At 41.3% G+C, this 15,931-nt stretch overlaps 1 protein-coding gene across 1 annotated transcript in view; it reads left to right on the top strand.

Moving 5' to 3' along the window:
• Positions 1–15,931, top strand: part of cdh13 (cadherin 13, H-cadherin (heart)) — a 287,039-nt gene that overhangs the window by 257,818 nt on the left and 13,290 nt on the right. Inside the window, exons 12-13 of the mRNA XM_079568318.1 lie at positions 6,983–7,216; positions 12,017–12,256. Coding sequence (XP_079424444.1) covers positions 6,983–7,216; positions 12,017–12,256 — 474 coding nt within the window. The remainder of the gene's footprint in view (positions 1–6,982; positions 7,217–12,016; positions 12,257–15,931) is intronic.

Here is a 15,931-nt window from a genome sequence, read left to right as displayed (position 1 = left end):
TTCATTATGCATTTTTTGGCTGGTGCGACTTATACTCCAGAGCGACTTATAGGCTGGAAAATCCGGTAGTTATTTTGCCCTAGTCTTCCCCTCACACCTCACAGCATCCCCGTTAGTCAGAGAGAGAGGGAGAGTTATGTTGTTTTTGTCCAGTTCTCTTCATTCACACTGTGCTCTCTGTCGACTCATTTTACACAAGGCCAGAAACAGCCCCCGGTCTCCCACCAAAGTACATTTCTGACTTGCACTCCTGCCCTCAGAATTGCAAGTAGGCAGTAGGCATTGAGCTAACTAGCTGTGGTACACTTTTAACAAGAAAGAAAAATAATCTTTTGATAGCGAAGAAGAGAAATGGAAAGCGTCACTACTGTGTATAGTGGCTTTGTGCTTTGAGACACACCGCCGTTCTGCTGCTGCGAAGAGATATACGGCAGGAGTTTTAATTCAAGTTTGCGCATGGCTGACACTGCACTGGTATCATTCCTCAGATGGCTTGGGTTCAGTCCATCCTGGGATGCATTCATCTCGCTGCATTGTCCCCTTATTACCCTGTGGTAGCCCACCTGTGAATTAGTCTTCGTGACTGTTTAGCTTGGCGGTGATTTATCGTGACATTTTCCTACGAGCCATTCCTCATGGCACCGCCGGCTGTTAGCTTTATTTCATTTTCTTCAACCGTTCGACCGGGAGGAAAAATAATCACTGTAATAACAATGCACAATATATTTAGCCAAGGGCATCTTCTTCCACTGCTGTTCTCACCACAAGTCGATCCAAGCTTTTAATGGCTCTCTCTCTTGGAAAGCTCTCTTGGTATTTGGCGTATCTTCAGTGGTGGACAAGCTCGCGGTGTTAGCCAATAACTGGTGAAATTCAAGGACTCGCTGCTAGCTCCTAGTGGTACTGGCTGTACTTTTCCTCGTCCAATTGGTTGTGCCTCATAAATGTAACATGCTACAACATATTTTCTCTCCCCCAAAAGCCAAACACGGAACGGATCACACAACGTCTCCAAAATATGCCGCGAACTTGGACAGTTTCTCTATGGCAAATGGCTGAAAAGTCTGAAAATAGTAAAGCGCTGTGAAGGGACAAGACGAGTGAATGTTGGCCCTAAGCAAAAGCTGTGGGAGCAAAGTAGTAGATGGCGAGGCGGCACGGTGAAAGGCTGGGCTGTTCTTTAGCCCGTAGCGGTGGATTAGCGATCTCGGGAGTCCATCAGTCAGGTCCCTTCTTTCATATCGAAGCAGACAGCAAAAATAACAGAGCAACAGCACTGTCCAAACACTACCGCGAGCCAAGGTCTGGGTTCAGCACAAATCATCCAACTTTTCACGCCTGGACCTCTGGGTTTACCGTGTGTGATGGACACTCTTGTTCAATATTAGTTGAGCTGAGTGGAGTTGCATGAGTTTTCCATTTACTGGTTAAAGTGAAAAGTTATGAGTTTCAAAAATGTTCTTTGCGACTCCACAAACGGCGTTGGGTGTAGACTTTTTTTTTATGAAAGTACAGAGCTTTGCCGAGTCAGAGGCATTTTTGACGAAAATTAAACAGTAAAAAGAAAAAGGACTCAAATGTCTATTTGTTAGCTACACTGGATACAGGTTGTAAGGGCATTTAGCGCAGGATAGTGGCACACTCCACCTTCGAGTGATTGTTTTTTTGGTGGTTATGTGGTTGTATTTTATTCATGTTTGAAATAAGTCCACTCATTATGTTCATTTCATTGTTTATGTTATAGGAACAATGTGTTATTATCAGCCATAAACATTACAATTGTACAGTCCAATTGTACTTGATTTAGAAAAAGAGACCCCCTGGATAAACCCTTTTAGGCAGCACATCAGAGGGTGCAACACATTTGAGGCGAAAGTGCAAACTACTTTGCTGCTGTGCCAATTTGAAGGAAGTCATTTCACCCTAGTTTAATCCTTTTTAAGCCTTGTGGACTCACAACAATAGTTTGGACAGCGACAGTTCAGCATACTTGCACTTGAATTTGACAGAAAACAATATACAACCATATACAGATGATTTGTTGGCTCTAATATGTACAGAAACTTCAAAATAACCTGTGGATGGTGAATAAAAGGCACATGTCGCTACTGTCCCGGTGTTCTGAGCCTGAAGCGCTGCTGTGTAATTGCTGCGGTCTTTACAATCTATGCTTTAACAGTTATTAATCCAAATCCTGGAAGAATATACAGTGTGTTTCCTAAAGGCGCCTAACGGGAGCCATCTGCCTGGACTCCCTCATATACGGTCCACTGCTTTTACTATTAAAGAGGGACTATGCTGGAGACAATAAAAAGTAATCTCTCTTGTTAATTAGTCTAATTCACACATAGAGGCAATTTATCAAAATCAACCCCACTACAGGGAAGGTGCATTTCTGCTTTACATCCAGATTGAATGTAACTGTGCCTTTATTAGATTAATATGCAAGGTTGTTCTTTGCATTCAGATCACTGCTAAAGTAATTAAAGCCTAAGTGAGAAAGAAAATGCAATGCGGGGACAAAGAATCAGATTTTTAAATTTATTTATTTATTTATTTTTGCAGTTGCTCACAACAACAAAAAACAGATTATTTTCCATATCACTAAAGCCTATTCTGTGCAGGCAAACAGGGATTAGCTTTGGCAATAGGCTGCTGATCCCAGGTCAGTCACCTCTGAGCGCCGATAAAGCAGGTACTGTTGAACAAGCACATAGATAAATCCACACATTACACTGCAGGGATTAGGGCAACCTTGGTCTATACGGTTTTCACAACTTGTACCACTCACATGACGAACATAAATCAATCGAGGACATGCACTGAAACTGAAAAAAATATCAAAGTTGGCAAATTGTAAGAATGTGCTTTCAGACGATGAAGATTGCTATTATTTTGTAAATCATTTTGGAATTAGGGTTGTTCAACATCTCTGGTTTAATGGATTTCTATTTCTGTTGTTTGCCATGTAGAAAGACCATTACAAAAGAACACTTCATTCCCACATATACTGAGAACCCCATTCCTCAATACAGAACAATATCCAAACGTTTGACGCCTCTTTAGTTCATTGATGTCATTGGTTCATTTCTATTTCTAACAAATCCAATTTAACATCTCACTGATTCTCATCATCGTGGAAGCAGTTTTGCTACCTGATAAACCGCCTCCTCCCTCAGTCACTCTTGTAAAATCCTTTGACAGGAGTTTGGTGACAAAGCGGTGTGAATGGGGGGCCAGCAGCCAAGCTCCAGTAAACCTACGGGAGAGCTGATGATGATTGTGGCGATGCTACATCCATTTGAGGGAAACGACGTGAGCAGAGGGGGCAACGAAATGAGTGATAAGGTGTGGGGGGGGGGGACAAACGGCTTTATATAGAGTCTGGCCGTGAGCAGAGACAGACATAAAAACTGACGTAAAAATTGTTTGAGCTGGTTTTAATTGTGTTGCAAATGACTCTATGGATCATAAAGTGGTGACGCGTTATCAGCGCTTGCAAATACGGCCACGAAATGTCTGTGTGTATGAATTGGGATATGAGAAGTACAAGTTTCCTATCTCAAATATATTGCCATCCAAGGAACAATGGCAAGTCAGGAGAAATAACGTCAAACAATTCATTTAAAGGATAGCTTTGACCTTAGTCATCATTATATTATGCGGCATACTCCATTATCCTTCTATACAAATCAGCAAATAGAGATGTTTTCATGATTTATCTGGAATATTTTGACTGTCACCGTATTTAATTCATCAAATTGTGTTTCATGAATGTGGAATGAGCTTTCCGCTGCAGATAGATCAGGTTGATGTACAGTACTGTCTGCTTTGTGTGCTTTCCTTTGTTACAGAAATCTAGATACATGATCACATTTCAAATCATCTTTGTTCTGGACTTGCCTGGCAGTTTTCCAAGTGTCTTCTTGGCACACGCCCACACTCATAAATGTGTAAACGAGCCTTGTATCAGCACAATGAGAGTTTGTTAGCGTGGAGTTTAGTCACATTGTATTAAAAGATTTGACAGGGCTCGTGCTGGAGTGCACACATGAGAAACCGTCTCCAACTCATCCGACCATTCCCAATCCGCAGGCCGCAATTTCAGTTTTACTTGCATCTATCAGATCGTGATGCACATTTCACTTTGACGTGAGACCGTAGTTTGTTGTTATGAAGCTTCTGCGCAAATTCAACCTGAAAGCTCAGCTGCATTCATTCATCACCTCATCACCGGCAGCTCTCTCCAATCATCCAATCACAGACCCTGCTCAAGCCGCACCTTCACGACAGCCAATCACTGCAGCTGCTCATCCCTGCTCCAGCCGCTCATCGCTCAGGATCCCCTTTTTACGCTCCCTGGTCAATCACTCAGCCACTTCCCAGCCGTGCTACGACCCTCCTCCACCCCTTTCTCCATCTGGCCTCTCCTCGGCTCTGCTCAACATCGACTGGCCAACCAGGTCTCCTCTTCTACCACCACTAGGGTCCAGGCTCCGGGGGAAGATTCTGGCTATCATTCATCAATGCCGTGCATTTCATATTGTTCGTTCAATCTTTCACCGGGATCTGAGCCCCAATAATGATTCATGTTCGTTAATAAAACACTCATGCCGCCATTCTGTCTCTGTGAGTCTTTTCAGGTTGAATTTTTACATACATTTACTTACATACATCTCTTTCATTCAAATAGTAAATCATGAGTGACAACAACTAAAATACTAATATACTAATATTTACAAAATGTATTGTTCACACTCTACACTACTGACTTGATCTTTACAGCTCAAGACAAGAGATCTGAAGTCTCATCACACACATATTGAATAGGAAGAGTGCCTCCAATGTAGCAGTGCACTACTTTGTTCATGAAACATCTCCTCATGAACAAAGCGGTGTGAGTCGGAGGCCACCTGACAAGCTCCGTTGAACCTGAGCAACGGGCGATCATGACAGGAGTGTGATGCAGCGGCGATAAGGAGGAGAAGCTGTAGCGTGGAGGCAGAGAAATGCAGTGATTAGGAGTGAGGAGTACTCATTAAGGAAGACAAACAACTTCATTTAAGGCCAGTGGAGCACGCAGCCTGCTTCTCCCACCACAATCGGGGCAAAATTTGCATCTTTCCGTGGATGGCTGGCGCCGATCCTCATCATGACACGTTCGGGGCCCTTGATTGATAATAGATTATCACAGATCTCGTTTCAAGAGCTGCAGTCTTTGATTTTTCTTTTGAGCACATTTTCCCCTTTGCTGCTTCTCATGCGCGGTGCCCGATAATGTCACAGCTGTTCTTATCAACAAAATCCAATGGCATTTTTTGTGCTCCATTCCTGAACCACACACTGAGAAAGCGCCTTTGAAAGATTATTTCAAAATCTCTCTCGCATTTGTAATCCTTGAATCAGATTTGAAATTGCAATCCTTTTTTTTTTATGGTGAACAATGGCATTTGTGAACCTTGTAAACAACCCAAAAATGTAACTGACTGTTTCAGATGACTCATGACAGTGCCATCCGTCATGTATCTCTAGTTTCTGATTAAAAATCTCATCTTACCACAGCAAACTTGAGCTCAATGTTCTAATGACTGTGTGTCGACCTTGTGACAGTATTCGCTTTGTGCTTGTGAGCTGCTATGAATGCAAAGAAGCCCATGTATATGTAGAGGGCTGTGCAAAAGAACAGCTTTCATGATCATCGCAAACATTTATGATGAACTTCAGAAAGCGCACTTTGGTTTACAGAATTTGAACGTCATGACCTCACTAAAATAAAGTTTTGCACAGAGGCTATATGTGTGAGCTTAGCGATACTTGGATTACTGCCAGGAAAGCCACAATCATCAACTATGTGCTATATGCCGCTCTGGCATTAGAAAATATGTAGCACTCAGTAAGTACTGGCATTTAAGATTTACAGCTTGGACTTTAATATAGTTTTTAACCATAAGAAGCTACTCTACGGGGCCTGCAGATCTAATTTGGATTGGCAAACTATTCCATCTGAAAAAGCAGGCGCGCAGGGCCGTATTACAAGGGATTTTTCGGGATGACCTGTAAACATAAATTCAGTAGGACGTTATATTAGTGAGTAGTTGATACAGACATTTCGTTTTATGGCTTCATCTGAGACTAAACAGTGTCATTTGCCGGTGAGGAAGAATGCGACATATGGCGAAACACACACACATAAAATGCAACTTCTGTACCTTGTTACTGATGAGAAATCCCACTTCTGCCTCCCGTGATCTCTAAAGACGAATGCTGTAGAAAATGTGTGAACACTACCTTTTATTATTATAGTTTGCACAAGCACATTCACAAAAGCTGTACAGGTGACCCAGAAAAATCTGTTTGTTTTGTCAGCGCTCCTTGTAATACAAAATATACTTGCTCAAACTGGTCAAATCGGCTTTTTCACTTGGCGTCATTACGGTTTCCTGTGTGCAAATTCTCCATGCACACCCAGCCATAATTCTCGCATCACTCGACATTTACTGCACGTATATCTTTACTTGTCCCCCCTCCCCCCTCCTGCCCTAAATTGTCAGGCTTTCTCGCCCTCACAAGGTGGAAGAGACTCATTTTCCAATTACAGATCTTGTCTTAAGATGTTAATTGCCAACTGACCTCCGCAGCGGCTGAGGACGCTGCATCCTGTAATTTTTTTTTCTTTCCAAACCTGCAATCACATGTGAAGTAGAAGAGTGGGTGCCTTTTTAGTCAGAACATCCTTCACTGTAGTCTAATCTCGTGTAGCATGTAAGATGGCCTTGTGCCAGCGTACATTTCTATTTTTGCAAAACCACAAGCTTAGGATTCAAATTTTTCCGGCATTGAAACAACATACGATTTTTGTTTTGTTTAAATTAGGTGAGATGGAAAAAAGACAAATCGGAGTGCAGCTTTTGAGCCGATTTGACATTGTTCTAAATTCTTCTGAGGAAAGTTTACTAAGTTGAGCCCCTTCTTTTATTTCCAGGTAACCCTCCGGCAACAGGAACGGGGACGTTGATTATCTACCTGGAAGACTACAATGATAACGCTCCCTATGTGGTGCCGTCGGTCGCGCGGGTATGTGAAGATGCCCATGACATAAACGTGGCCATTGTGGGCGGCAGAGACAAAGACCTACCGCCCAACGGCGCCCCCTTCAAGATAGAACTGGGAAAACAGCTGGGCTTAGACAACACATGGAGAGTCACGAGAGTCAACTGTGAGTATTGAAAATCCTACATGTCTTTTTGTTTGTGTGTTTGTTTGTTCTTTGTTTTTTGTCTAGCAAAAGTGTATTAACTGAATGTTATGGCCTGTTTTTTTGTCTTTCATAAATCTCCTAATTAATTCTAAGTTATAGGTTTATTAGGCCTTACATACAGTGGGGCAAAAAAGTATTTAGTCAGCCACCAATTGTGCAAGTTCTCCCACTTAAAATAATGACAGAGGTCTGTAATTTTCATCATAGGTACACTTCAACTGTGAGAGACAGAATGTGAAAAAAATAATCCAGGAATTCACATTGTAGGATTTTTAAAGAATTTATTTGTAAATTATGGTGGAAAATAAGTATTTGGTCACTTCAAACAAGGAAGATCTCTGGCTCTCACAGACCTGTAACTTCTTCTTTAAGAAGCTCTTCTGTCCTCCACTCGTCACCTGTATTAATGGCACCTGTTTGAACTTGTTATCTGTATAAAAGACACCTGTCCACAGCCTCAAACGGTCAGACTCCAAGCTCCACTATGGCCAAGACCAAAGAGCTGTCGAAGGACACCAGGAAAAGAATTGTAGACCTGCACCAGACTGGTAAGAGTGAATCTAAAATAGGCAAGCAGCTTGGTGTGAAAAAATCAACTGTGGGAGCAATTATCAGAAAATGGAAGACATACAAGACCCCTGATAATCTCCCTCGATCTGGGGCTCCACGCAAGATCTCATCCCGTGGGGTCAAAATGATCATGAGAACGGTGAGCAAAAATCCCAGAACCACACGGGGGGACCTGGTGAATGACCTGCAGAGAGCTGGGACCAAAGTAACAAAGGTTACCATCAGCAACACACTACAACGACAGGGAATCAAATCCTGCAGTGCCAGACGTGTCCCCCTGCTTAAGCCAGTGCATGTCCAGGCCCGTCTGAAGTTTGCCAGAGAGCACATGGATGATACAGCAGAGGATTGGGAGAATGTCATGTGGTCAGATGAAACCAAAGTAGAACTTTTTGGTATAAACTCAACTTGTCGTGTTTGGAGGAAGAAGAATACTGAGTTGCATCCCAAGAACACCATACCTGCTGTGAAGCATGGGGGTGGAAACATCATGCTTTGGGGCTGTTTTTCTGCTAAGGGGACAGGACGACTGATCCGTGTTAAGGAAAGAATGAATGGGGCCATGTATCGTGAGATTTTGAGCCAAAACCTCCTTCCATCAGTGAGAGCTTTGAAGATGAAACGTGGCTGGGTCTTCCAGCATGACAATGATCCCAAACACACCGCCCAGGCAACGAAGGACTGGCTCCGTAAGAAGCATTAGAAAGTCCTGGAGTGGCCTTGCCAGTCTCCAGACCTCAACCCCATAGAAAATCTGTGGAGGGAGTTGAAAGTCTGTCTTGCTCGGCGACAGCCCCAAAACATCACTGCTCTCGAGAAGATCTGCATGGAGGAATGGGCCAAAATACCAGCTACTGTGTGTGCAAACCTGGTACAGACCTATAGTAATCATTTGACCTCTGTTATTGCCAACAAAGGTTATATTACAAAGTATTGAGTTGAATTTTTGTTATTGACCAAATACTTATTTTCCACCATAATTTACAAATAAATTCTTTAAAAATCCTACAATGTGAATTCCTGGATTATTTTTTTCACATTCTGTCTCTCACAGTTGAAGTGTACCTATGATGAAAATTACAGACCTCTGTCATTATTTTAAGTGGGAGAACTTGCACAATTGGTGGCTGACTAAATACTTTTTTGTCCCACTTTAGATACATAGATAATTATTATCATAATTAGTATTACTTATTAATTTTATAATCAGTACTAAAAAAAATAAAAACACAATGCATTTGCTAACTAGTGTGGTCCTAGTTACAATCCAAACAATAACGATCATGTTTCCTTGTATCAGTGTAATACTAATATTTTCCATGCGGAGAGAGAAACCAGGGTTACACTTCAGTACAAAATGTAGTACATTGTAATCTGCTTTTGTAACAATCCGTTATTAACTTGTATCTATGCAGTACATACACAATGGAATAATGTGTGTGTAGTTCTTTGGAGGTACATAATGTAATAAGACATAAGACCCTTAGGGTCAGGGCTTAAGATGAGGGTTAGAGTTTGGGTCTTATGTACCTTAAAAAAACAAATACATTATTATTCTATTGTGTATGTAAGCCAAACAAGTTATTACACATAATTACATAGCATGTTACATTGTACTAAATATAGTGCAGTGTTGGTACCAGTAGCTCTCCAGAAGTAAACTCTTTAATTTCCTTTTAAACATAGTTAAAGTAGGAGATTGTTTTAAGTCGTCTTCCAACTCATTCCATAGGTTTAGACCCCTGTGATATACACTAAAACTAGTACATTTCAATTTCCTACATATTAATAGGAACTTGTTCCTCGTACTATGTTGGTGAGAGGGTGAGTATAAAGGAATGAGTTCACACAACTTAACCTGTTGACAACATTATACAAAGTACATGCATTATGATAAAGATCAGGAAGCTTTAGGAAGCCATATTTGTGGAGAATTCCTCATGGACCATAAAATGGCTCTTATAGCTTTCTTTTGTAATATCAGATGTTTAGAAGTGTAGAGTATGGCAGGTACAGTATGTATTATTCCAAATAATGTTACAATAGTTCAAGTGAGGCTCCACTGCACCACTAGACCCTCTAACCACCACCAACTACTCTCTCAAACATTTATCCAAGCTACCTGATATTCCCATTCCCACAAGGTCCTGGTACAACTTCAAGGACTGTACTACTTGTAAGAGTGCTTCATTTTGTATCGCAGGACTGACATCCAATAATTTATGTATGCTTTCTCCGTCTGTCAATCCATTTTCCATTAACATTAGTTCTTTGGGATGACATAACCTTTCTTACAACAAGATAATTTAGACACTGGGCAAATGTTTGAGCTGGACAATATCTTAATGAGACAACAGGAAATGAACAATGCCATTGATTTGTTCATTTGAACCACCATTCAGTATTGTTTTGATCTACGTGTTTACTCACTATACATAGACAGGAAGAAATGTGTGGGTTCAATTTCCAAGAACTCAAATATATAATTCTGCATTCCTGAAGATACATGGAGTTGCCTGAAAGCACTCAGTGAAATGAAAAACAGGAGGCTGAGCAATAGATACGTATGAAATCAACACAGCGCCCCGCCACATGAATATTTCAGGGTCAGCGTCTCGGTCACCTGTAGCTTTGCATTCTTCATGAGTTGAGTTGAAAACTGCGGTGGGTAAAACAGCGGCAAACAGCAGACCAGCGAGACATTGATTTGTGGTTGCATGAATGCCGCTGCTGTCCATGCGCGATTGAGTGACAGAGCGGAGCTACAACCTGCCCAGAGGTATTAGCGCTGACTGACAGTGGGGTGAGGAGAATAAGAGACACGCCTCAATCACCGGCGCTCAAAGCCCTCCACACTGGGACTGCTGCTGTGCTCCACACTATGCCCTGCTTCTCTGTGTCTGTGGTAGAGCTATTGGGCCTTGACCGGACAGTGCTGTGGTTATGTTTATTATTGTGTATTACAGACACTTAAATGACAAACAATACCACCAAAGATAAAAAACAATAAAAAGTACATTTCCCTCTCTTGAGCTGGAGCCCCAATTGTGTGTCTTAATATTACACATTTTCCTCCAGTGCCAACCAGGAAGTCGGAGGCTAAATCAGCTCAGTGTTAGCATTGGCGGTCCGCCGCGTCCCCGTCTCAACCCTGTCTCGCTATGAACTCTGGCTGAGACGAGCTTCCAGTTTCCTCAAGTGAACAATCAGGCTGTGTTGAAGAGTCCGTGAGAGCTAAAAAGAAACACTGAGTTACTTTTCTCAACTACCTTCAACTTTCCTTGTTCGAGTCAGATAATGCAGCTTTAAAAAAAAAAACACACATTAAGAGAGAGATGTAATAGCAGTGGAGGGCTTGAGTGCTTTAAAGGCTTGTAGAATTAGATTAGTCAAGCGCTTTTACCGTTTTCTGCTCTGAACTGACTAATTATATTGCTGTTTTTTTTAACATTCAACACTATCATTAAACTTGCATGTAAGTTCTTACATTTATGCAGCTCTTATTGAACTAAACCATCTACCATCTTTCATCATTCAAAGACCTCTGAAAAATGGTTTATATATGTACAAACACACCTTTAGATTCGAGGGTTTTATTTCCCCCCTTTTAAAACCTTTTGTATTAAGGGATTGGGAGTAACTGTGATTTACATTTAAATTAAAAAAAAAAGACTAACTACAATTATTGCAGAGCAGTTTGTAATGTCTGATTTACCTTTCTCCAAGTTTACTGAAATTATTTAAAACCCTAATCTTGAAGCACAGCTTACAGACAGAGCTTTTTAGTCCCTTTTTTTCTTGCTTTTTGATTAGCCACACTTTATTTACACCAAGCACACTGCTAAATGCATTGTTTACAGCAGAGTTAGACAAGTAAAAAGGTGGTCTTAGCATATTGTGACACATTTCAGGCAGGAGTGAAAAAGCTCCAGAGTTAGATCTCGCTCCTTCTAAGGAAATGTTAGTGATGCAACCCAAAGAAACCATCTTATGCAATGTGGCCAATGGCAACACATGTGGCTTCATTTCACGAGGATTGGTGGCAACTATTTACCCAAGCTCGTTATTTCAATTAGTTTCCCGGCTTGGCTTTGTTCTGCTAAATGTATTTGTAGACTTAACATGATCCAATTTGAAAGAAAAAAAAAAATGCCCGCCTCCTTAGTGCACCCTTGTGTCTCCCCACAGCCACGCATTCCCAGATCATGCTCTTGCACAGTCTGAAGAAAGCCAACTACCAGCTACCGTTGCTCATCACCGACTCGGGGGTGCCCTCCATGTCAAACATCACGGAGGTCAAAGTGCAGGTGTGCGAGTGCAAGAAGAACAAGATGCTGTGCAGTTCAGCCCCCTCCCATCACGTCCTCAGCGGGAGCAGTAGCAGGGGCCTGGCACTGCTGCTGGGGACGCTGCTGATCACCGTGCTCTGTAAGTAACACTGACGCAACACGTGCAGGCATACATTAGCATGCATGGTGGGGAGGGCACTTTCTCTGTAGGTCTATGTGACAAGAGATGAGCTGAAAACTGTTGATCAATGTTTTAGATCCATCAGGGTGCATTGCTTTGGGAGTGATAAAGACAGGTATCAAGTGTCTATTTTAAAGCAGTACTAAGTAGCTTTAAGTTTAGTTTAATACATCCTTTCCATACAATACAAGTGTTAATGGGATGATTGCGGGGTCTTTCATCCCCTGGTGTCTCTGGCCAGAAAACCACTATTGCAACTTCCCTGCCACCGGGTCGGAGTCACCAATACACACTAATGGAATCAAAAAGAAGAAGTTAACAGGCTAACGGGCAAAGCTAACTGCGGGCTAGCGCCACTTAAACAGTATTTACAGCCAAGTTTGAGTGAAAAACATAATATTGTGTAATTGGATGTACAATATCCCTCTCTCCCTTTGTCTTTTATGTCAGCGTAGCATTTACTCTCACGGACAGTTAATGAGTAAAAGAAAACGCAACATGCTACGACACCTGCAGTGGCGCTTATGGCCTCTAGGGGCATGAGTTACCTATAAACAAGTATTACATGAACACTACTTACTTAAAAATTGTAATGTATTTTATATTAGTGATTACAGCAAAAAATGTAATATGTTTGGATCACATATTGTACAAATGTAGCTGAGTTACACTACTTTGAGCTACTTTTGGCAAAATGTAAACTGAAAATAGTAATAACGCCGAGCAAAAGTGCAGTCCGAGATTTCTTTTTCTTTTTCTTTTGTGCTGTTGTAAATGCAGATCTAAAACACTAGTGTCCAACTTGATGTTGCATGTTATTTGAGGGGGTTTGGCATTTTTTTGTTCGTACATTAAAATGCACTTGTAACTTGAGTTACTTGAATTGTAATGACTAATATATTCCCGTATTTTGTGTAAGCAATTTGTTATATTCCTTAGTTACTGAAAAAAGTCATATATTTGCGTAACTTGTTGCTTTTGTAATTATGTTACCTTCAGCACTGTACATGAATGATAAATGTGCCAAAAGCATTACCTATTTCGACAAGGCAAACAGACGAACTAAACTAAAAGCAGAGCTCTCCCTTCCCTGTGCCATTTTCACACATCATTATAGATGCCAGTAAATAAAGGCTTAATGATAATACCTCCATGTTATGCTCCTTCAAAGGTCATTCTTGTTACAATATGGTAATAGTTCATTAAGGTGTTTTGCTCTGTCTGGAGCTACAGAAGAACATTGTTTTAATAGACAAACAAGGCACACGTCAAAAATCCTTTGTTCAGCCTGCACTGAAAAAATATGATAAGCTTCAATGTTGATATTCTATTACTTCATAAATATAATCACCTGTCCTTACAATCCACTTGTGCATTGATTTTTATTCAATTTAGCAAAATTATCGTGCTACGTTTTTGGCCTCTGGGGCGCTCCCTGGGAATCCCAACTACAATTTACCGGGAATTTCTCAAAGCAGCCATTAGCAATAACATGAATTATTCAGTCTATTCAATTCGCTGCTGAAACGTAATGGGTGGCATCCAACTGCTAGTTTAGTGAAAGGAGAAATGATTTGTAACTTTGAGGCTTGGCGCTGTCTTCCTCGATGCCTGCCGTCTTCTTTAGGTTTCGACTGGGGCTCGCCAGCAGCACTGCAGCGGGGGGTAGAGGCAGCAGACAGACGGGCTGAGTGACAGGTGACGACGTAGAGAAAATGTGCTTAAATTCAGACAGTTTCTGTGGCTTTGGTATGCAGCTACGCCCATATTTTCACATATTTATGGCCGTGTGTGTTATTTTTAATATTGTATACTATGGACTCAGTAAGATGTCAGGTCTCTGTTGAACTCAGAACTCAGTTAAAGTTCAAAGCCTCCCACAATGGGTGATGGTTTAAAGCCTTTTAAAATCCACTTCTAATTATGTATATAAATCCAGGAAATCTAGACCAGAGCACAGAAGAAAGGACTCATTTAAACAGGATTACTAAAACCAAAACGCAAAAAAGTCAGACTTTAACATTACTTCTAAACTAAAAAAGTCCATTATCGTATGATCCTACAGAGGGATGCTTGCTTGTTTCTCTTAAAACATGTTAATATCTATGAATCACAGAGTTGGCACTTTGTACATCAGTGTTCATCACTGGAACTTAAAGAAGTCATTTCTCATTTCAAACTTTAAAGTACTTACCTGTGACTTGTGGTAAACTCCTGACACACAGAAGCCACAAAGTCTTAAATTAAACTGACAATGCGTGGCAAGCAACAGCGTGAGAAGGCGCCACTCGAGCGTTGATAGGCCATTAGTCGTGCCTTCTCCGCAGTGCACTAATCATACGCCCCTGCTGCCTCAGCGTTTCTGGGACACAAGCCACCTCCTGTCAAACTTTTTATGGCACGGGTATCCCTGCTGGAACACTCAAGTAAGCTTTAAGCCAGTGTCCTTTCGGGAGATACTTTGTAATCTATGGTGCCATGGTGAACCGAACAAGAAAGCATGATAATTGCGGAGACATGCCAAGACGACATTATAGCAGCAAGGAGCCTTTCCTGTGCACCAGGCCTCAGTGGGATGTATATTAGTCCGCTGTAAACACTGCAGTGATAGACAGTGGCATTTATTAAACTAATGCCAGAGCTCACAACATGGTCTTTTGCTTTGTTGGAGGAGTATGTGTCAGTCAGTCTGGATTCAGACGTGTCTGGCACACCTGGAGTGTTGCTTGGGCACAGAGAGAAGATTGAAGGCACTAACAATAACTGAGGTGTTGTGATAATCTAAAAATCCCCTTTTGGTTTGTTACAAAAATACTGAAATATACGTAGCTCCTATATCTAAATCCTTCCTAGATTTTTTGTTTATTTGTTTGTTTGGTTAGGACAGTGCATGACAAGTGGGACTCATGCATCGGCTAGATTCACAGTCGCACTCCCAAACACACTGTCATTCATCCTCTTTTTTTTTACCGCATGCTAAAATAGAAAACTGAACTTCAAAGACCATAGTCCTTTGAGCTTTGTGAAGAAAGAAGAAATTACTTATACTTTTAAAGGTCTCATTATTAAATGGACCTGGAGTCTGTAGAAGGGAAAGAAGTGTAAGTGCAAGATAAAAGGTATATGTGTCTATGTGGGATCTATGTGGGATGAATTAGATAGAGATAGTTAAATTGATAGTAATACAACAGTACAGTCCTTTTGAGCAGTAGAGAGGATTCAATTGTAAACAGACACTCTCCAGCTAAAACATTGATGTACCTGGGCTTATTGCTTCTTAAAACTACATTCACATAAAATAGGTTTGTGTTTACATGGCCTCATCTACACAGTTAAAAATAAAACACTTCTTTGTAGAGTATAGTTGGAAATGGGCTCTTAGGGTTATAGCTCATCCTCACACACTTCACACTACGGCGACAGATGGAGAGCTCTGATTACTACCGTGTATAGTGGCTCCGTCTAACAGAGAGTACCCTCCAGTATTCTGTTTCATTTCCCTTATCTTTGCGCTGGCCTTTGACCCCCTGGCAGAGATAGGAAGGGAACAGAATGAAAGGAACCTGAGGGGCGCCTTTGCTAAAGGTGTGTGATTAAACCATTCTGTGCATCGATAGTCTCAGCAACTGCAGG

This window comes from Gobius niger, assembly GCF_951799975.1.
Source record: "Gobius niger genome assembly, chromosome: 12".
NCBI classification, from domain to species: Eukaryota; Metazoa; Chordata; class Actinopteri; order Gobiiformes; family Gobiidae; genus Gobius; species Gobius niger.
The sequence above is the reverse complement of the archived record's forward strand: the minus strand, read 5'-3'. Positions and strand labels throughout refer to the sequence as shown.